The sequence below is a fragment of the Epithele typhae genome (assembly GCF_022376455.1).
Source record: "Epithele typhae strain CBS 203.58 chromosome Unknown BXZ73scaffold_24, whole genome shotgun sequence".
In the NCBI taxonomy this organism is placed as follows: Eukaryota; Fungi; Basidiomycota; class Agaricomycetes; order Polyporales; family Epitheliaceae; genus Epithele; species Epithele typhae.
In genome coordinates, this window is record NW_025954215.1 from 148,079 (window position 1) to 167,345 (window position 19,267).

At 63.8% G+C, this 19,267-nt stretch overlaps 7 protein-coding genes across 7 annotated transcripts; 3 read left to right on the plus strand and 4 right to left on the minus strand.

Annotated features, from left to right (window-relative positions):
* Positions 1-608: 608 nt before the first annotated feature.
* Positions 609-1,522, minus strand: BXZ73DRAFT_89985 (Lumazine-binding protein; the record flags this gene model as incomplete). Its single annotated transcript, XM_048025463.1, has 3 exons — positions 609-1,016; positions 1,089-1,168; positions 1,225-1,522. 3 exons carry the CDS (start codon positions 1,520-1,522, stop codon positions 609-611), a joined length of 786 nt encoding a protein of 261 aa, XP_047877844.1.
* A 169-nt stretch (positions 1,523-1,691) lies between these two features.
* Positions 1,692-3,133, plus strand: BXZ73DRAFT_101411 (uncharacterized protein; the record flags this gene model as incomplete). The annotated part of the gene is made up of 3 exons (XM_048014894.1): positions 1,692-1,797; positions 2,065-2,255; positions 2,573-3,133. The coding sequence occupies 3 exons, from the start codon at positions 1,692-1,694 to the stop codon at positions 3,131-3,133; spliced, it is 858 nt and encodes a 285-aa protein (XP_047877845.1).
* Positions 3,134-4,490: 1,357 nt separating this feature from the next.
* Positions 4,491-5,781, plus strand: BXZ73DRAFT_101412 (uncharacterized protein; the record flags this gene model as incomplete). Its single annotated transcript, XM_048014895.1, has 4 exons — positions 4,491-4,773; positions 4,839-5,014; positions 5,085-5,262; positions 5,357-5,781. 4 exons carry the CDS (start codon positions 4,491-4,493, stop codon positions 5,779-5,781), a joined length of 1,062 nt encoding a protein of 353 aa, XP_047877846.1.
* Positions 5,782-6,580: 799 nt separating this feature from the next.
* On the minus strand, positions 6,581-8,309 carry BXZ73DRAFT_46923 (exo-beta-1,3-glucanase; the record flags this gene model as incomplete). Its single annotated transcript, XM_048019781.1, has 8 exons — positions 6,581-6,997; positions 7,065-7,146; positions 7,203-7,271; positions 7,329-7,403; positions 7,452-7,598; positions 7,667-7,834; positions 7,902-8,065; positions 8,145-8,309. The coding sequence occupies 8 exons, from the start codon at positions 8,307-8,309 to the stop codon at positions 6,581-6,583; spliced, it is 1,287 nt and encodes a 428-aa protein (XP_047877847.1).
* A 1,959-nt stretch (positions 8,310-10,268) lies between these two features.
* On the plus strand, positions 10,269-12,122 carry BXZ73DRAFT_47065 (nucleotide-diphospho-sugar transferase; the record flags this gene model as incomplete). The annotated part of the gene is made up of 2 exons (XM_048019804.1): positions 10,269-10,863; positions 11,239-12,122. 2 exons carry the CDS (start codon positions 10,269-10,271, stop codon positions 12,120-12,122), a joined length of 1,479 nt encoding a protein of 492 aa, XP_047877848.1.
* Positions 12,123-12,498: 376 nt separating this feature from the next.
* On the minus strand, positions 12,499-14,585 carry BXZ73DRAFT_101415 (uncharacterized protein; the record flags this gene model as incomplete). The annotated part of the gene is made up of 12 exons (XM_048014896.1): positions 12,499-12,615; positions 12,690-12,773; positions 12,833-13,004; positions 13,064-13,099; positions 13,154-13,647; positions 13,708-13,755; positions 13,812-13,829; positions 13,887-13,957; positions 14,007-14,079; positions 14,136-14,203; positions 14,271-14,310; positions 14,364-14,585. The coding sequence occupies 12 exons, from the start codon at positions 14,583-14,585 to the stop codon at positions 12,499-12,501; spliced, it is 1,443 nt and encodes a 480-aa protein (XP_047877849.1).
* Positions 14,586-15,357: 772 nt separating this feature from the next.
* BXZ73DRAFT_77562 (uncharacterized protein) lies at positions 15,358-16,393 on the minus strand (the record flags this gene model as incomplete). The annotated part of the gene is made up of 2 exons (XM_048022694.1): positions 15,358-15,818; positions 15,868-16,393. The coding sequence occupies 2 exons, from the start codon at positions 16,391-16,393 to the stop codon at positions 15,358-15,360; spliced, it is 987 nt and encodes a 328-aa protein (XP_047877850.1).
* Positions 16,394-19,267: the final 2,874 nt, after the last annotated feature.

Here is a 19,267-nt window from a genome sequence, read left to right on the forward strand (position 1 = left end):
TTATGGCTCGTCATCGGAGTCGGGGAAGGCGTTGATGGCGACCCAACCGTCGTCGTCGAGAATGGCTTGCCCATCGTCACCAGGATTGTTTTTGAGAAAGGTAGTGACGTTGTCGACCATGTTTTCGGGCCAGTCCTTGCTGAGAACAGCATGGGTCGCGAGCCAATCGCCGGGGAGCAACGGAAGAGTGCGCCGGCCATCTCGTGGATAACCTTCTGGCGTTGCGGCTCTGGGGGACACCTTTGCCTGGGGTTGTGTAAGGCTCTGCGAGGGCTCTGTTGCCTGTAAAACCTGTGAGGGAAACGTGATTGGCTAGCAGATGAGGGACAACGGACCTGGGAGGGAGGCCGTTGGCTCTCGGTTCGCAGACAATGGAGTGCCAACGACGGGAGAGCTGTCCTCGACATAACCCCTTTGCCGTCTCGCCCCTGCACGACCCCTCAGCACGTGGATGACGAACACCATACGTCGACATGACCCAGGTGGCTCGGATTCAGATCCCTCGTACATGTCACACCTACTGTCGTACGGCCTGCACTCTCCTGTGTGGCCAGCTCTCAAACCGTTTCCCGTCGTTGGATCCCACCCCCCGCTCTCGCGCCCAGCACTCACGCAATCCCCTTCTTCGCCAACACCTCCTCCACCACCTTCTCCACCAGCGCGCGCACCGGGCCCGCGGCCCCGTCCGCGCCCGCGCCGAGCGCCGCGCGCACGCTCTTCTCGACGAACTTGCCGAGCATGTCGACCTCGACGTTGACGCGCGCGCCGAGCGGCTTCCGCCCGAGCGTGATCTTGGCCTGGGTGTGCGTGATGAGCATGACCGCGAACGCGCGCGCGGCGTCGTCGACCGCGGTCAGCGTGAGCGACGCGCCGTCGAGCGCGACGTAGCCCTTCGGGACGAGGTACGGGAGCAGCGACGGCCGCGCCGCCGTCGCCGCCGGGAGCTCGAACCGCAGCCGGAGCGAGTCCCCGTCCGCGGCCTTCTCGACGAGCGTCGCGGTGGCGTCCACGTGCGCCTTGCGGATCGCCGGCGGGTGGTGCGTCTCAGCGAGCGGGCAGGAAGGGCGCGGAGGAGGACGAGGACGCACCTGCACGAAGTGGCCCCCGAACCGCACGTGTGCGCCCATCGCGCGCTCGAGGTTGACCTGGTCCCCGACCTTGCGCTCGCCTGCCACGCACGCGCCGTCGTCGCAGAGAGCGCACCCGCGGGGAACGTTTACGCACCCAGGTCCGTCCTGTCCAGCGTCTCGTTCGCGAGCCAGACCTTGAACCAGCCGCCGCGCGCGGCGGGCGCGCCGTCGAACTCGACGACGGTCAGGCACGCGCCGTTGACCGCGATCGAGTCCCCGACGTGGCAGTCGCCGAGGATCGCGGCGGAGTCCCGACGGTGAGCGCGCACCCGCCGGCGTCGTGCGCGATGTCGACGACGGTGCCGAGGTGCTCGATCTGCGGTGGGGGTGGGACCGGGGTTGAGACGGGCAGACGAGCGTCGTGCGGGGAGGCGTACTAGGCCTGTAAACATGGCTTATGCGCTTGTGTTTGAGGAGTTCGGCCGCCCTGTTGGTATTGTAGGGGAGGAGAATGAGATGGAAGAGAGAGTTGACCTGCCTGGGAGTGCGCTGCGCCTGACCAAGACGGACCGTGCGCTCGCCGCGCTTGTCTCTTGCCACCACTCCACCTCCCCGCCACTCATGGCAAAGCCGTCCCAGAGCCCTCCGCCGTCCGAACCAAAGCAGCCGGAGCTCAAGTTCCGCACGAAACCCGTGCAGGAACGCTCGTTGGCGCAATCCTGGGCGGGTGAGTCGCCGCTTGACCGTGGCCGCGATGACAGCCTCCTGACGCGCTCTCCTCCCCATTCGCATTCAGTGCTCCCCGCGAGGACACGGCTTCGCATCTCGCTGGCCATCACCGCCTTTGCCGCCATGGGGCTCTTCATGTCCGACCGACTGGAAGAGACTATGCCTGCACCGAAGGAGGCCGCAAAGCCATCATCCTCAAGCTCTTCCTAGCTCTCATAAGCCGTGGGGTAGAGATGTGCCGTGAATACAACGTTCGTCTGCATAGTGCCATGTGCGTGCCTTCTCGACCACAACGCCCCACCTCCGTCGCACGGTCAAGCGGCCATCCCGGCGTACGCGTCGTCTGGCATCGGCGACCGCGACGGTGCGCTCTCCAAGTCGTCGCCGAACGGGTTCTCAGTCCCCGCTCCCGTCCTGTCTCCCGCTCGCCCGTTCCTCCACTTCCCGATGAAAGACGTACGCTGCGCCTGCACCCGTCCCGGACCCGGCGACGCCTCTCCTTGGGCACGTCGCACGCTCTCCCTCCGCCCGAGCCCAAGCCCGACGCTCCCAGTACATGACGTCCTCACGCCCTGCCGTCCCTCCGGACTCCACTCCACCTCCGTGGACTTCGCAGCGCCCTGGTCCCGCCACGCCTTCGACGTCTGCCTGGCAAGCGCGCCCGCGGCCGGCGGCGGCGACGCAAGCCCCGCGCCGGATTCGCGTTTGCGTTCGCGCCCTGGCCCACCCTGCCCACGCTCGCACTCGGGGGGAGGCTGCTGAAGGACGGGTAGCGCTCCGCGCCGGCGTCGTACCGGATCCCCCACTCGGCCTTCTCCCAGTCGGGCACGATCTCCTCCTCGAGCGCGGCGCCGCGGCGGCGGCGCGCGCAGCGGCGCACCGCGCGCGTCCAGTGGTCGAAGAAGACGGCGGCGAGGAGCACGCCTGCGACGGCGACGAACGAGATCACCGCGACGCCGATCACCTTCCACTCGTTCGGGCCGGCGGACGCCGCGGACGCCGCGGCTGGGGACGCGGACGCGGACGCGGCGGTGGTGGTGGACGTCGTCGACGCGGGGGCCGTGCTGGCGGCGGGCGGGGCGGGCGTCGGGGGTGCGGTCGGCGTCGGGGCTGGGCCCGGGGTCCCGATGACGGAGAACGCGGTGCCGGTGGGGAGCGCGGTCGACCCGGAGCCCGAGCTGGTGCGCGTCGCGCTCGCGCTCGTGCTGGGGCCCTCGAGCGCGCTCAGCACCGTCGAGAGCAGGGGGTCGGCGAGCGAGCCCGGCGGCGTTCGTGTCTGCGGCTCGTGCTCGCGCGGGGCGCTCAGGGCTCGGTGGGGCCGCCGAAGAGGTTGAGGCCACCGAGGTCGCGGCCGGGGAAGAGCGCGTCTCGCGCGGGGTAGAGAGGGAGGGCAGCGGCCAGCGGTGCACCTCCTCCTAGTCCCCGTCCGAGGGCAACCCCGAGTCCGAGGAGCCCGCAGATGTGGAAGAAGGGCGCGGGGCGCATGTCCAGGGGGAGGGGGCTGCTGCTGCTGCTGCTGGTGCTGGTGATGCGGGGCCGTCGTTCCGTTCCGAAGTCCGAAGCGGATGAAGTCTCCCCACGGCCGGGCACGGGTACGGGGCGGGGAACGCGGGGTCCGTTGTCTGCTTTCTTAGCAGCGGGGGCGGGCGGTGTGGTGGTCGTATGAGCGCGGCGGGCTGGCGGGTGGCCGCGGGGCCAGCAGGGCACGGACGACGCTCGGTTCCCGCCGAAGAGTGAAGGTTGGACGTTGGATTGTGAAGGTTCGCGCTGACCGGCAGACTTGCAAGTATAACAGTCGCGCCTATGCCTGCGGCCTTAGGAGGTGGACGACTCGGACTCGGAATACTGTCGGGTCGTGTGTACGGGCCCGAGTACTTCTCGCCGTCTGAGCAAGTACCCGAATCCATTCGCGTGCCCGGAGGTTGATGCATCTACCACCCTTCTCGAGGACGCCGGTGCCGGGGGTGGGGAATCAGGCCCAGGTACAGGCAGTTGGTACGCGCGGGAGGCACGCTCCGGACTCGGTCGCATGCTGCGGGTGTGTCTGATGCGGGGAAGGGATCCGACGATCGATAAGGAAGGTCGGCCACTCGCGATCTGTAACCCCAGATCCGCGTGCTGGCTCACCCGGTCCTCGACGTCCTCGGTCAGGATGATCCGCCTGGCTATCGCACCCAATCTGGCGAGCCCACGCCTGGGGACTTGTGGGGTCGCGCTCACGTCTGCGTTTTGACAGCGTGAGTGGAAGAGCAGCAGCAAGCATCTCGTCGGGGCACCTCGTCGGCGACAGGGCGAACGGTCGGCGACACTCGAGGCGCGTCTTTCCCTCGGGCGGACGCGTGCAGCTGGGCGACATATCGTCCTACTACAAATTCCAGCTATGACGTCGCTCCTGCCCGGCGCTCTCATGACCACCGAGGCAGGGTACGCCCTCCCCTGCTCCGCTCGATCAGGCTCATGTCCAGTTCCAAACAGAACAGCTCGCCCACTCGCGCACAGGCAAACTCCGAGGACGGGGGAGGGTGCCATGACGTCACGGCAGTCGTGGCCAGCGGCTGTGCCCGGGAGCAGGTCGCGAGGCCGGCAAGCGGCGCAACCAGGTGGGCGAAAGCGAGTATGTATATACCGCGTGCGAGCACCCTCGTTCGCAAAGAGCCACTGCGCTCTCCCACCCACCTCACCCCCATCGTCATGGCCGGTCTAGCCCTCCTCTCCCCGCCCACCAATCCCCGCCCGCCGTCGAGCACCAGCACGACCGCTCTCTCTTCTCTCGACCAGGCCCAGCCCCCTCCATCGCCCACGCACGCCCATGATTGGCAGCCCGAGAGCGCGCTCAACAGCCTCTGCGCCAGCTGCCAGCCGGTGGTCCAGGCCCTGCTTGGGCCCTACCTCGACGGACTCGCCCAGCTTCTGCACGCCCCGATCGTCCCCGGTTACGTCTTGGTCCCCGCCCTCGTCCACCGCTCGCAGCTAGGTGCGGCTTCTCCACCGATATCTCCACATCTCCTTCCTCACGCTCTCCTCCTCCCCCCCGGGTAGCGCTCTACGCCACCACAGCCGTCCTCCCACCACCGCCACAGCCCACACACGGCTCCGCCTCCGCGAGCCCGACCCCGTCCGCAAGCACGCCGACACCCCCACCGACGACGGAGCTTGGCCCCAGCCCAGCAGCGGACGGCACCGGCAAGCGCAACCGCCGGGGCGTCAAGATCGCGGTACGCTGACGTCCTCTCCTCCCTCGCCCTCCCCGCCCCGCGAGACGACTTGACGCGTCGCGCCCCGCAGTGCACGAACTGCCAGCAGGTCCGGAAGCTCTGCGACGAGGGGCTGCCCTGCCAGCGCTGCATCCGCCTCGGCCACGCCCACTCGTGCGTCCGCGGCGAGCGCAAGCGCAGGGCCCGCCGCATCGTGGCCGCGGTCCCCGGCGGGCCGGGGACACCGCAGGCGCCCACGAACGTTGACGGTGAGGCCTGTTTTCGCGACGTTCTCCTCCGTCGTGTCGGTCGCGGGGAACGCGCGCGTTGACGAGGGCGTCGTGTTTGCTCTTTGCTTTTCAGGCTCCTCGGACGTGGTGGCGGCCGGCCCCGAGACGGCGTCGCACGTCGTTGACAGCCCCTTATTAGGCGCTGACCCGGCAAGCGCGGGGGGCCGCTCACCCTCAGGCAGCCCGACGTTCGGCTCGGACGACTTCGCGTTCGACGCAGGCGACCTCTTCCAGGACGGTGCGCACTCGCATCTGCACCCGTACGGGTTCTACGCCGGCGGCGGGCCCTGGCCGTCGTGGTTCGGCGGCCAGCAACATCGTCAGTTACAACAACATCAGCACCAACACCAACACGGAGGCCACCCCGCGACGCTGTGGAACGGCTCAGGCCACTCGCCCGTAGACATGACGTTCACACCCCACGCGCCCTCGCCCGAGCAGTGCGCCGCGCTCTTCCAGCCCCCCTCCGACCAGCACCAGCACCAGCACCAGCTCTAGTGTGCGCACGAACCATCCTCAGATCTCATCTCGCGCCTCGCTTCGCACCTTCCGCCCTCTCTCTCCGCCTCGCGCACCCACGGCATCCGCGTCTCCCCCCCCTCTCGCTCTCCTTACCTAGCTGTCGTCGTCGTTCGATACTCCTCGGTGCTCTCGTCGGGTCGCGCTCGCCGCGGTGGCCGCACGCCGGCCGGGCATCTCTATCGTTGCAACACACACACCTCATCAATGCTGTACTATAGACACGTCTCCCACTCTGCTCCATCCACGCCTCTTACTACACCGCGCCGACTGATCCGGACGTTTCGCCTTGCCCCACAAGAGTCGTTAGACATTATGACGTCATGACATACCATTGGGACTATGCGCACGTGACTGTGACCCGTCGCGCTAATGACGCGTCTGCGTCACACATGCCGGCGTCGGGCCGCGCTCCCGAGATAACCGCGTGTTACTCCTTCACGCGCCAAAGGTGGGTGAAAACGAGCGGTCTCATTATCTGAGTGGACCTGCCTCAAGCCGAGGAGGCTGAGGACGGTCCACCCCGAAGCCTACGACTACCTCGTGTAACTAGAATCCCTACAACACCTTTGGCGCTCCGTCACCCCGCCAAGTGCGCACGTAGGTATGTGCCAGTACATCGGGAAAGCCAATTATATGCGATATAGTTCAAGTGTCTCGTCCGGCGCGCGCCATCCACGGCTGCAAAAAGAGTTCGCGGGTATTCGATCGCGCGCACCCTCCCCTCTGAGCTCCTCTCGTCTCACTCGCCCAAAAACGCCGCGGGGACGCGCCGAGCTCAGCCGCAGATGTTCGGGTACTTCCGGTCCGTCGGGTTCTGCGGGATCCACCCGTACTTGAGCCCGGCCTGGTACGACCACTCGTCCGCGTTCTCGGCCTTCCACGCCCACTGCAGCCACCCGCCGTTGCGCTCGTACGTGATCGTCTGCGCCTCCCAGTACTGCCGGAGGAACGTCTTGTAGTCGCTCGAGAAGCCCGCGCCGGACCCGGTGAGCCCCGCGCACGAGCCGACGGCGGTCGACCCGGGGAGCGTGCCGTCGTAGCGCGCGCCCTTGCCGCGCCCGTTCAGGGACACGGCGCAGTCCGTCTGCGCCGGCGTCCACTCGCCGACGACGACCCAGAGGTCGAACGAGGCGAGGTCGTCGCCCATCGCGCACGCGGCCTGGATGTGCTGCTCGTTCGTCCGGCTCACTTGCTGCGGGGCGGGCGGCGGCGGGTCAGCGTGCGTGCCTGTAGGAGGGAACGGGGAACGGGAAGCTCACGTCTTGGACGAACATCTGGTAGATGTGCGTGTCGAACATGACGCCCTGCCAGTTGGGCGGCAGCTGGAAGCCTTTCCAGTAGCTGACGCGCGGAACGGGTGAGTTCCGGAAGGGCAGCTGACGTCGAAAGTGGGTCACCTGAGCGGCTGGAAGGCGTCATGGATGAGCGAAACGTAGTTGCTCTGCTTGGAACTGCCGTAAGGGTAGCTGGACATCACGGAGCTGAGTGGTGGAGATGACGACTGATTGGACGGGGGAGCCTACCGAATGTTTCCGTACGAGTCGTAGTAGAACTGCTTCAGAGGGGTGAGGATGTCACTGCCATAGTAACCTGCGGGCCTGCGGCGGGGTCAGAAGCAGTTGTGCTTGGAACAACGCAGTACATACTCGTTCAGGGGCTCAATGGCCGTGACCACATCCAGATCGTTCACGAAGAGAGAGGCGAGGGTCTTGACGATCGCGTTCGTGCGCGCGATGTTCGTGCTGTTTGCCTGCCACTGCGGGTACGCAACAAGGTGACCCGAGTTATCGTAGCTGTGCCAATTCAGTATTTTTCAGCGCCAATCCGGAGATGAGCTATCAGATGAGAGATGGAAGCGCACCCGTTCTGGCTTCCAGGCGCGCCGTGGAGGTCAACAATAACCTTGAGGCCGCTGGAGCGCGCCCAGCCGACGGCCTGCTGCAGGTACGGGAGCTGACCGGAGATGTAGGGCTCCCCAGGTCCGACGTCGAACGCCCAGTAGCCGATAGGAATGCGGACATGATTCAGCCTGCGAGGCGGTGGGGGGTGGTGAGACGGGGGGTCGGGTAAATGCATATCGCGACCACGTGACGTACCCAGCGGCGGCGATGGCGGCGAAGTCGGCCTTCGTGATCCAGGTGTTCCAGTGCTGGGTGAGCGCGGCCTTGGCGGTGTTGTAGTCCTGGAGCTGGGTGAACGTCCACTCGTCGATGATGGCCTTGTTGTTCGTCGCATCGAACAGACTGGGAGTGATCCACGGCTGGGGAGGGGTGGCGGTCAATCGCGCACGAATGGATCGGAGGGCGGGGAGGAACGCAGCAAGGCGGGCCGGCGCGTACCTCGAGAACCAGCCATCCACCGACGTTGACCCCGCGGATTTTGCTGCTGCCGTAAGGGAAGCTGGGGTTGATCGCGCTGTCGGCGAGGGCGGCGGGCGCAAAGAGACCGACGAGGAGGGACGCGGAAGTGAGAAGGGAGGTGAAAGTGGAGCGCGCGGAAACCATGGCTGCGGGTGGTGGGCGCGAGGAGCGGAGCCGGGGGCCGGTAAGGAGGGGCGGGAGGGACGAGGAAGTCGGGGGAGCAGGAGGCGGCGAGGGCGGGTTATAAGCGTTCAGTGGGGTGCAGGGAGCCGCGGTGAACCTTGGCGGTTGGGTTGGATCAAAGAGGACGGGAAGCACGTGTTCTGTGCACGATCCTTCGATGCTCGCTTCCGTTCCTGCCCCAGCACTGTTCCTGCGTTCTTCGGCACTCAGCGCGCACGACGAGGTCCCGCCTCCGTGCCCGATCCTGGCACTTGCGGCCTCGCGCACCCGCCCTGAGCATTGCCAACGCCCGCGATGGTCGCAATTTGTGTGATGATCGTCCCGCATAACGAAACCAGGTTGCGATGAGATGAAACCTCGACTGTTCACACTCCGAGGTCTTCGCTTGCTGTTCTGTCTGTCGCTGCCGTGGCACAGCCCGCCGCGACTCACCCTCTGCCGGCGCCGGGTGATGGCGCTCTGAACCCATTTGTCTGTCTCACAGAGGTCGGAACCCTCGTCCCCCGTCCACCCGCCGTCGGCTGCGCCCATCGACGAGGAAGGGAAACGTCTGCTGAGAGCGTGAGCCGCCCGTCCCTACAGAGCGGAGAACCTTCGCCAGAGTGCGACAATATACCTCTCGTAAGCGTGGTTGCTCCAGCTCCGGCCGCAGCATGCTTGAGCTCAGCCCGCCATTTGCTGTGTCTAATGATCGTGTTGGCGAAGCACGGGCTTGACCGCGGGCAAGAACCCCCGCCAGAAACTGCATATCCATCTGCAATGAGAAAAAAAGGTCAAGAAACCGCGAACCAACAATGGCGATGTACATGGCTCCGCTATGACCATCTTGTGTTGTGAGCAACAGCTCGTCCGTAGAAATAATGCCGAAGAAGCAGCTGTGATTATCGTGGACGTCAGCTTAGATACGGATGGCGAACCCTGGGCGGAGTCAGGCTCGTTTCTTGGTCCAACGTACGATCCATTCCTGAGGTAGGAATAGCTGGCACGGAGTCATCAGCATATACGATGCTGCACACGGGCTCTCTCGCCCATACCTTTTCCATCTCACATTGCCTCTCCGTTTGAAGAGAACCGGGGGTAGTGCGATACCATATTTAAGTGGTTCAGATTTGCGCGGCTCGTTGGTGCAGTACGGCCAGTTGCATGCCAGGTTCTTCTGTGGTTAATTCTACATGATTCGGTAAAAAGACGCGTCAGGATAGAATCTAACCTCCCCTGATTGAACGACTTTAGCGTGATTCTTGTCTTGGATGAACAGAAAATGAGACACCGGGTGCCCTCCACGCCTTGGCCACGTTTCACGGCATGTCGCCGCATATGCTTTCCCCCTGGTGTCTTGATGTCAATCTCCCGAGCAAATGCCCCCTATTTGCCAAGACCGGAGTGTTCGAACACGCTGCGCGTCTACGCAGTGAGTATTACAGTCTCATTTTGACTAGTTGCAATGCGCCCACCTGTAAGGCCCCCATCCACAGACACAGTATCGCTATGTTCATGTCGCGCCGCAACTTGTTTGCACTCGGATGCCGAAGAAGCTGCTCACTTTCCGAGCAGCAGGTCTTCGGTGCGCGTCCTTCTGCGCCCAGAAGCTGCTCCTTTAGTGCTGGCGAAAGCACGCTCGCCTCGTGCCTATCGGGTCGCTGGGAATGCTGGCATTGCAGGTCTTCTTCACGGCGAGGACGCGCGCGGAGTGGGGGAGGACAGCCTTGTCGCGCGCCCGCGCCGCTGGCTGTACAGAGCTCACCGCGCACGGCGTCTTCCGAGGCTCTACACCTTGCATCATCGACACCGCTCATCTCGTCCGCCACGCATATAGCTGCCCCCCACACGTTCCCTCCGCCCACGACACCACTTACGACCGATATCTTCTCCATCGTCCCCAACCGCCCCCACCGCACCTCCCCCGCGCCCACGCCAGCAATGTCCTCCGTCGAGCACCTCCGCCAGCGGTACGAGTCCGCGGGCCAGGGCCACCTCTTCGCCTTCTACGACACCCTCCCCGCCCCGGAACAGGCCGCGCTCGTCGCCCAGCTCGAGGCGCTCGACATCGAGCGCGTCAACCGCATCTTCACCAAGGCCGTCTCCGCGGAGCGCGACCTCGGCCCCGCCGCCGGCCCTGAGCTCATCGAGCCCCTCCCTGAGGACGCCGCCGGGTCCATCATTAGCGACCCCGCGCGCGCGGACGCCTGGCGCGCCGCGGGGCTCGCCGCGATCGCCCGTGGGGAGGTCGGCGTGCTCCTCATGGCTGGGGGGCAGGGCACCCGTCTGGGCAGCAGCGCCCCGAAGGGCTGCTACGACATCGGCCTGCCGTCGCACAAGAGCCTGTTCCAGTACCAGGCGGAACGCATCGCGCGGCTCGAGAAGGTCGCGGCGGAGGCGGCGGGGAAGGGCGAGAAGGCGGTCATCCCGTGGTATGTGATGACGAGCGGGCCGACGAGGAGTGAGACGGAGGCGTTCTTCCGGACGCATAAGTTCTTTGGACTGGATCCCAAGAGTGTGATCTTCTTTGAGCAGGGTGCGTGTCTTTGCTTGGTTCTGGTCTCTGCTCGTCGTGCATGCATATCGCTCCTAGCTGGCCCTGCGGTGAATGCGCCTCGCTCATGGCGGGGCGCAGTCACACAGGTCTCGCCTGCGAAACGGCGCGCTTTGTGGAAGGCATGTCATGAGGCTTGCGCGGAAGCTTCGTGTATGCGCACTGTGTGTGTCGTGCACAGCGGACCCTCGGGCCTGCTGTATGCGTGAGATTGTGCTTGGGCTCTACCACGCTACCATCGACCGGCAGGACGAAGCTCCGCCATTGCCAACATACACCGAGTTTCTCCGTGCGATCCCATCCGGTCCCAGTCGGACACCCCAGCCTGCGCGCCGAAACTGATGCTTGTCCGCACAGGTACACTCCCCTGCCTCGCCATGGACGGCAAGGTTCTGCTCGAGACGCCCTCACGAGTCGCGGTCGCGCCCGACGGCAACGGCGGGCTCTACGCCGCCCTCCGCCAGCCGCTCTCGCCCGCGGACAAGGCGCGGACGGTGCTTGCGGACCTCGACGCGCGCGGCATCCGCTTCGTGCACTCGTACTGCGTCGACAACTGCCTCGTCCGCGTCGCCGACCCGGTCTTCATCGGCTACTGCCTCGAGAAGCAGGCCGACTGCGCCGCCAAGGTCGTCCCCAAGGCGTTCCCCACCGAGTCCGTCGGCGTCGTCGCCCGGCGGGGCGACAAGTTCTCCGTCGTCGAGTACTCCGAGATCTCCCCCGAGCAGGCCGAGCGCCGCACGCCCGCCGGCGAGCTCGCCTTCCGCGCGGGCAACATCGCGAACCACTTCTACACCACGCCCTTCCTCCACGCCGTGCGCGGCTTCGAGGACGAGCTCGCGTTCCACATCGCGCGCAAGAAGATCGCGCACGTCGACGTCTCCTCCGGCGCGCAGGTCAAGCCCGCGAAGCCGAACGGGATGAAGCTCGAGATGTTCGTCTTCGACGTCTTCCCGCACACCCAGCGCTTCGCCGTGCTCGAGGTCCCCCGCGCGGAGGAGTTCTCCCCGCTCAAGAACGCGCCCGGCACCGGCGCGGACGACCCGCAGACGAGCCGCCGGGACCTGCTCGCCCAGCACCGCCGCTTCCTCGAGGCCGCGGGCGCGACGGTCGGGGAGGGCGTCGAGATCGAGCTCTCGCCGCTCGTGACGTATGCGGGCGAGGGCCTCGAGGCGGTCAAAGGCAAGACGTTCTCGCGCTCGGGCATGGTCGAGTCCGTCGAGGAGCTCGACGCGCTGGTGTAGGTAGGAGGACGGAGGGAGAAGTAAGATACTAGAAGGACTTTGACTCCCGCGTACGGCACCCAGGACTCGGATTGTATTATCACCTCTGGCACCATGTTCCCTGCAAGGACAACGGACTTAATCGACATCGCAGCTTTTCACGCACACGCACACGCACACGCACACGCACACGCACACACCGGTCGCCAGCGTCGCTCGAGCTGGGCGCGGTGCGCGATCGATGGGCTCGGAAGAGTGTACACAGAAAGGAAGCTGCCATCAGAAGCGCAAGGTCGCTGGACGCGGCACGAGGCGCAGTGCACGTATACATGGCACTACATGGCACCGACTATACATGGCACCCCCGCGTCGCCGCGCGCGTCCACCTGCGCCGGGGTCACGACCCCTCTGCCCGCCGATTATGTGTTTTGTCTCCGTCGGGCTTGAGCGGCTCGCCCTTGTGCAGTGCGCCGTGTAAGGACTGTAAGAACTGTCGCGTTCGTTCGCTGTCCGGCTGTAATATGTCGTGGGCGCGCCAAGAAGCGCGCGGTCAGTATGCCGGCGCAAGTCGAAAGCTTTAGCACGCACTTCCTGACAGAATGATAATAGTTTGTTGATGAGCACGGTCTGCTGCTCTTGTGCGTCATCCAGCTCCTTGCGTAGCTGCTGTTTCTGTGTGCCGGAATGAGCGGTCAAACGTCTCGAGAGTGCCGTGAGATCGCGAGGCATACCTCCTCCTCGGCCTTGTCTACCCGCGTTTTCTCAGCGTCCGCGAGCTGCTTCTGTTCCGCGGCTCGTGCGCGCGAGAGCAACACTTCGAGCTCTTTTGAACGCACAACACACTCGAAATGTCGTTCTCGGAGCTCATACTGTCGGAGAACCTCCTTCAATCGTTCTCGGACGCTGTGAAGGGGGAGTCCGTTGAGGACCTAATGCAATAGGCCAAGCGGACGACTACTCACACGTCGTCGAAGATACTCTGCATCGTCTTCCGCGCTCTGGGAGTACTGTTAGTCATGTGCGCGAAAGGCCCGAACTTCCCAGGGACGCACTCTGCAGGATTCTCGGACCACTCCTTCTTGAGCTTTTGTCGCACAGGCTCTTCCACCTCCTCCGTCCCGGGCCCGTCCGTGAGGTCCATCATCTCCGCGGCGAGAATGACGTCTCCGTCCTCGATCCCAGCCTCCTCCGGTGTTTGCTCGTGCTCGAGCGAGCGCCCCCCGTGCGAGAAGATGAACTGTATGGCGTTTGGGTTCGCAATGCTGCTTGTGCTCGTGCCGTTGACAAGCGGGCTCCCTCCCTTCTTGGTTGGGGGCCCCGAAGACACGTTGTTCATGCTGGTGGATGACACGACGTTGGACTCCATGCGCTCTGTCCATGCGTTGAAGAGTCGCGAGAGCTTTGTCTTCCGGGAGATCTTGAAGTAGAGCTCGGCCCGGTACTTGCATACGACGCGCACGACGATGTCGGGCATCTCGCGGTACTTGCTCTCTTGGACCTTGGCACGCTCTGCTCGTCTCGCCATGTCCGTCTTCATCTGGTGGATCTGGGGTGCATCACATGAGGAAATAATATGCGCATATTTAATTGACGAGGGGACGCGTACCTCCTCCTGGGCATCTGAGACGCATGTGGTCAGACGTTTGCTATCTTCCTATGAATGTGTTTCGGTGAGGTTGACACGGTGCACAAGCTGAGTGGCCGACGCACTCGCAGCTTCTTGTTCTCCTGCATAGAGCGGTCAAAATCAAAATAGCGAGAACCCAAATGTGGAACGCAGCCCACCTTCTGGAGCTCCCGAGCGAGGTTCTCCATCTTCGCCTTCGTCTGGTTCACCTTCGTGAGCTGCCCCTTCGCTGAGGAGCATCAGGCCTGCGCACGGGCATACGTGAGGGCCCGACGAACCTGCATCCTTGTCCTTCGTCAACTTCTGCTTCTCCTTCGCGTGGTCCCGCTCGAGCCGCTTGAACTCGGCAAACTGGCACGCCGCGCCTGCTCGTCATCAGCCCGCATCGGGAGCCCGGGGAGACGCACCAGCTCGATGTACTTTGCGTGTATCGCGGTCTCGGTCATGCCCGACACGGACTTCTGCGCCTCCTCCGCTGCACGACCGCGGCGTCAGCGGGGGGCGCATACACCGACACACGGCGTCGGGGCAGGGGCACGCACCGAACCGCCGCTCCTCCTCCTCCTCGAGCACCTCCTCCTCCTCGAGCGCCGCGATCCGGTTCTTCAGGTCTCGTACATCTGCGACGGGTCCACGGGCTGCGGCTCCGCGGCCTTCTTCTTCCCCTTCGGCGCGGGCGCGTGCGCCCCGTTCGTCGCCGCCCCGTTCGCGGTGCGCGGTGCGGGCGCGGGGGCGGCTGCGGCTGCCGGGGCGGCGGGAGCTGCGTTCGGAGGCACGGGTGGTGCGGCTGCGGGGGCAGGCGGGGTGGGCCCCGCGGGTGCGGGCCTGCCGTGTCGCGCGGTCTGGGTGCCATTCATGGCAGGGCGGGGGCGTGTGTGGGGGGCGTTCGCGCGGGGGTTGGCGCAGCAGAACGAGGGGCGGGCAGCAGAGGCGGGCGCGCAGGGTGCTCGAGGGAGTGCGGAGAGGAAAGTCGAGAAGGAGGGCGGGAGAGCGCCAGTCAGATCGGGCAGTCGGCTGGCTCTGCGCTGTGGCAGACGACGTCCGTTTGTCACGTCCCTTGTCTCTTCCGCCTCGCGTTGTGGTCCTCTTTGCTCGCTGCACGGCGTTGCTCTGCTGGCAACGACGGTTGTGGTCGTCTTTCTGTTCCTCCAATGTTTCTGCGGGTCGCCGGAGCGACCAATCGGCACTTCGAACGTCAGCCACCGCGCGAACTCGGGCGGATTCGCGTCCTGTGATCTTCGGTATTTCGGTGCTACTCGACAGCCATCCGTATACAACCTCCGTGGACATGTCGGAATCTCGCTGTCAGTTCTCGCGCGGCGTACACGCGGGCTCCGAAGTGGTGACATCTTAGATGGGAGGATGGCCATTGCTTCGTTTACACTGAACGAAGCACCAAAACTCCGCTGGTCAACAGGTGCTGTGTTCTCAAGATAGTCCAGAAGGACGATGCCTGCAGCTGGGAGGAGTTGGGATAGACAGTGTATTGTAGGCTACAGAGAGCGAGAATTAGATGAATATTATCTTGGAGGTAATATAAATCTATGCGCAGCAAAGAAAGCTCTCCACCGCGGTCGTGCCAGCACCAATCGTGAAGAGAGTCACTTAGTTGTTGGGAGCCCTCGTACCTCATGCATTCTCCAACGGCTCCAGCAGAGACCACTTCTCGAACTCTAACACCTCCAAACCACCCTCCGCGCCGTCCGCAGCCAGTCCATGAGCCGACGCCCAGTGTCGAAGCTCCTCTTCCACAGTGCCGCCTTGCTTGTTCATGAACATGTCCGTCGGCAGCCCGTACAACGCCTCCGGATCCGACTGGCCGTCGGGCGCGCGTACCGTCGTCGTCGGGAAGCCAACGATCGTGCGCCCGAGCGACCGCTGGAGCGCAGCGAGCTGCTGCTGGAACTCCTCCGCCCCAATCAGCTCTGGGAGCCGCGGCGACTGCAGCGCGAGCACCGCCAGCGCCCCCTTCGTGCCGTTCATCACGCCGCCGACCGCGCCGTGCACGAACGGGAACGCACGGAGACCGAGGTGCCGCTGCGGCGCGGGGAACGCGTCGCGCGCGAGCGCCGCCGCGCGCGGAGCGTCACCTTCTCGCCCACCCGGGTGATCAGGTCGCGCACGGCGGCCTCGACGGACACGCGCCGCCCGCGGGCGACGGGTCGAGGTGGTCGAGCAGCGGCGCGTCGTTGAGCGCGGCGACGGACACGGGCTGCACGAGCTTCGCCCCGTCGGGCGCGCGGGTCGGCTCGGCGAGGAAGGCGGCGGTGTGGGCGATGTCGGCGAGGAGCTTGCCGAAGAGGTCGTTCCGGGCGACGAAGTCGGTCTCGCAGTTGAGCTCGACGAGCGCGGCGCGCACACCGTTGCTCGCGCCGGGGCGGCAGCCGGGGGAGAGGACTTGGATGCCGATGAGGCCCTGGCCGGCGACGCGGTCGGCGAGCTTTGCTGCCTTGGCCGCGCCAGAGGCTTCGCGGTCTGCTTGGAGCCATTTGAGTGCGCCGTCGAGGTCGTTATTGCTGGCAATGAGCGCCTCGCGGGCCTTGGTCATGGAGGTGCCTTCATGGATCTTCCGAATCTCGGCGATGAGCTTGACAGAGGCCTTGACCGGAGGGGCGGTCGAGTAAAAGCGCGAAGAAGAAGCAACGGTGCGACGGAGGGCGTGCATGGCGGGGACAAGGGAGGCGGCTCAGAGCAAAGCGCCGAGCGGCTGCGCCAGAGGCTCTCGCGCGCGTCTCCATGCTCAATTGAATCAAGCCTACATATAACCGCCAACAGCGACTCATGTCTACACTAGCCTTCGTGGGACACGACATAGCTCGTTGCGCAGTGCTAGCAGCGGGATTGAGCGGGTATCTTCCATGTGCATTACCCACAGACGACAATGCCGAGTACATTCTCCTCCTCACTTCTGACATGTTCACGCGCGCTTCCTTCGGGAGCTCCAGTGCCGAGTCCAACTTGCGCGTGACATGACCGAACGACACTTTCTCTAGTAATGGTTGAGGGCCGAAATGGCGGGTTTCTGGGGCGGTTGGTAGGTTGAAGGCTGGGGAAGCGTCCGACGAGACGAGACTGGACAGCGGTCATCGTTGAACCGATGTCGGAGGTTTTGGAACGCAGCTCGCTGACGAGGTTGGCAAACTGAGTGGCATTCAAATTGAGCCCTTCGAGTTGAGGTATGATACCAGAAACAAAGTGTTTACATAAGTTAGTAAAGCCATTCGTTCGGATACATGCGACGCTCACTCTGCAAGCGATGTGTCGGCCGGGCCGATGGTTGCGGCAGCTTTGAAGATGTGTACAAGATCGACGAGTCAAAAGCCCGAGGGAGCTACAGTGACAGCCTTCATGTATCGCGATACCACTGTCCGGCAGAAGTACGATGCTCCTGCTGGAAATGGCGCGGTGGCGTGGAAGAGCTGAAAAGGCCATCAATGTAGGTGCTCAATGGGAGGTAGATGATTTGAAGGCGCTCTTGAAGTGGACTATTTGTCAAGTTGTGGAGTTTGAGACGAATTTCGCTCGCCCAACCAGAGATGCGGAGGTGTCGTCGTGTAGGACCGTAGAAGTCTCAACGTGTGAAACGCGTTGAGAGGTATATTCCAAGCTTGGATGTCGTCAGCCGAACGCTGCCTGTATGCTCAGTTCTCCAGTGCGTCGAGGAACTTGAAGACGTAAGAGTCCGATGGTTCGCTTCCGAGCGCTCGTTCCAAGCTATCATCGACGTCAGCGTGGACAGATGACGGAAGAATCCCCCATTTACTAAGGCAGAATTTTGGATATGCCGAATGCCTCTGCAACTTGCCAACACGCAGAACACGGTCTGTGTTCAACGGCTGACAGTGTCTCGGCTTTAAACGCTATTGCAGCCTCGAGTCATATTCGAGGACGCTTCCAGCCGACAGCGGGCCTGCGAAGCAGGATATCGAGAGAGTCCGCGGTCGATGAAGCTTTCAAGACCTTGTACAACTCGTCGTTGGTCGAGCCGGTCGTGGTGGAGGCCTTCAGGTTGGAGGCCTCTAGCTCCTCCAGTATGTAAGCTTGACCGATAATTGCCAGCCCATATCAAGAGCAGCGAGCGGCGTAACAGCGGGAGGTCAGCGAGAGTCAGCTTCCAGGGAAATCGGAGGGGCAGAATTCGCTCGGGCGACAGTGCAATGCGGCGACATACGTTACCCATGTATCCGTCGTACTGTTGTCCATCATCACGGCAGATACCAATCAGATGGAGATGGTGGGGTTGGGGAAGCTGGGGTATGACTGGAAAATCCGTGAAGTCAAGAATTGTGGATGATTTGCTCGAGATCGCTCTGGTGCCTCATGGCGATGATTACTTACATTTTATGACATGGCAGACACAAATATACTGTGAAGGGTTCTTGAAGACGCCTTCTTCTCCGGGGTCGGAGAACGTCTCGCTCTCGCGGACCGACTGTGACACCATGTTCTCGTCGCTACTTGTCTGGGCTGAAGAACATCGTTGGATGAGCGATCAGTCGAGGTGTGCACACGCATGCGGCAAGGCTTATTTACAAGCACGTAGAAGGCGGGGCGGGTGAGTGAGTAAGCAGCTCGGAAGCCTGACGGCGGGAACAACGGCCGCCGCGCGTTTCGAATTCGAAGTGACATGAGTTCCTGTCACGTGACCGTGCCCTCCTTAGGTGACGCGCCCATCAAAACAACTTTCGTCGAGCGGCCTCGAGCGGCTCGCCTGCATTTTTTTCGATCAGAAGAGTCAGAGCCAAGCTTGCGAAGATTTCTGAGAAGACCATACTTACAACAAAGTCATCAGAGCATCTCGAGGACTGTTTGCGCCTCGGCTCCTCGCATTCAATCATCAGAATCCCGGGCGAACTTACTCGCCAAAAATCTGCCCGTCAACGTCCAGATGGCTCTCGCTGCCCGGCTGGGCATCGAGCTTCTCGGGCGCAGTCGGAGGATCGCTGTGATATACACACGTACTTGTCGTCCGCGCTGGGGGCCGCGCGATGCTTGCGGAACGGATCGTGTGATATTCCGTCACTCCGGTGGTGCCATCGATATCTATCACGAGTAGGGCCTCGGAAGGCGAGAGTAGTATGTACCGGCCCTCGCGCTATGGATAGGCGTCCAGTAGTCTGGTGCCTGTATGCAATACCCGACCCCGACCGAAGCAGTCAGGCAAGGTTAGACCCGTAATTAAAACGTAGGCAGGGACGGCCGCCTAATATTGCCCATCGGGGCCCGGGCGCCCCTTCGAACCCACTCCGCGGCGGCGGCGTGATGCACTCTGAAGCGGAGTGCAGCTTCTTGCTCCATTGAAACCCAAGTTCCAACATACTCGCGCGCTCGAGCTTCATCTTCTGACCTGACGTCCAGGCATCTGTCCAAAGGGTCCCGACATACCCGCGAGCTTCGCGGAATCGATCGCGGCGCTCAACCATCAAAAACTTCAGGTGACGACGGGGAGCCGGGCGCGGTCCTGACCGCCGTGCAGGAGGACCCGGCATCTGTGCGCAGAGAGGCGTGACGCCGCGCTCTCCTTGGGGACGACTGGATT